Source organism: Austrofundulus limnaeus, unplaced genomic scaffold (assembly GCF_001266775.1).
Source record: "Austrofundulus limnaeus strain Quisiro unplaced genomic scaffold, Austrofundulus_limnaeus-1.0 Scaffold52, whole genome shotgun sequence".
NCBI lineage: Eukaryota > Metazoa > Chordata > Actinopteri > Cyprinodontiformes > Rivulidae > Austrofundulus > Austrofundulus limnaeus.
This window is the reverse complement of record NW_013952454.1, coordinates 1761096-1762329: the sequence shown is the minus strand read 5'-3', so window position 1 is coordinate 1762329 and position 1234 is coordinate 1761096. Positions and strand designations below refer to the sequence as shown.

The window sequence follows — 1234 nt, the reverse complement described above, 5'->3', positions numbered from 1 at the left end:
ATTTCAGCCGGCTACTTTTGAACCAGCTAGTGATAGGACGTCATCTTTTTGCAGTTAAAATAATCAACATGCTGGCTTTAAGCTCATTTTAAGACATTACTACATCTTTGAAGTTCTCACGGGCAATATAAAATGCAGTGGCGGTATCTTAGTATTTGCAAACATCTAATGATTTTCTAAAAGTTGTACTAGCATCTGTGCAGTGATTCATGACAAGACGTTTTATTAACTTAACAAACAAAGCTTATCTCCTGCCTGTCACATTCAGCTGCAGGTGATAAATGTTTCAGTCTCAGATGTTTGGATTGATCCCGGACAGAACCAGGTCAACAAAGCGGTGTTTCGTAGAATTTGTTTGACTTTTACTGACGTGGGAAGGGCCTGGTCTTGTGACTTTGTTTGGAAACCTTTGGTCTTTGACAGTAAAAAGTGAAAAATCTGCACAAAAGCTGAACACATAGCTTCCTGTCTAGTTGGAGGTTTTCTTAGTTTCAGTCTTTGGACATTTTGGACGACGAAGGAAGAAACTGGCAGAAGAATGATTCAGGTATTTTAAGAAAGACCTTTTAAAGCTGTCTGATTTAGTCCTGAAAAACATGTTTACTCCTTTTTTTTTCTTTGTGCTTGTTGGATTTTCCGATCCTGGTTTTTTTTAAGCGTGCAGTTGTCATTGCACTTCCTCAGTGCACCAATAAAAGCCTTCCTGTTTTTGTTGCAACACAGTGCCCTCAGTTCAGCGTCTCTCCTGCCTTCTCCATGCAGCAGGTGGTCAGTGTTTGGGTGCGAGACCCACGGATACAGAAGAATGACTTCTGGCATGCCTACATAGATTATGAGATCTGCTTACATGTGAGTATAATGATCAGTGTTGTATAAAGTAGCACAAAGTGATACTTGAGTAAAAGTACAAGTATCTTACCAAAAAATTACTTTAGTAAAAGTTAAAGTCTCCTTTAGGAATATTACTCAGTGTTGTATAAAGTACCACAAAGTGATACTTGAGTAAAAGTACAAGTATCTTACCAAAAAATTACTTTAGTAAAAGTTAAAGTCTCCTTTAGGAATATTACTTGAGTGAAAGTCTTAAAGTATCTGATATTTTTTGTACTTAAGTATTAAAAGTAAATGTATTGATTTAAAATGAGCAGTTAGATTTTACGTAATTAAAATAATAATTTGTTAAATTTAGGATGCACTAGTCCAGCTGTTTCAGTTTATATACATATATCAAGGC

At 36.0% G+C, this 1234-nt stretch overlaps 1 protein-coding gene across 2 annotated transcripts in view; it reads left to right on the top strand.

Moving 5' to 3' along the window:
- The first annotated feature begins 389 nt into the window (after positions 1 to 389).
- Positions 390 to 1234, top strand: part of snx10b (sorting nexin 10b) — a 5400-nt gene continuing 4555 nt past the window's right edge. Inside the window, exons 1-2 of one of the 2 annotated variants that reach the window (XM_014008762.1) lie at positions 390 to 547; positions 763 to 849. In XM_014008762.1, coding sequence (XP_013864216.1) covers positions 539 to 547; positions 763 to 849 — 96 coding nt within the window. In that variant the 5' untranslated portion in view covers positions 390 to 538. Of the gene's footprint in view, positions 548 to 723; positions 850 to 1234 lie in introns of both variants that reach the window. The other variant, XM_014008760.1, reaches the window with a different exon arrangement.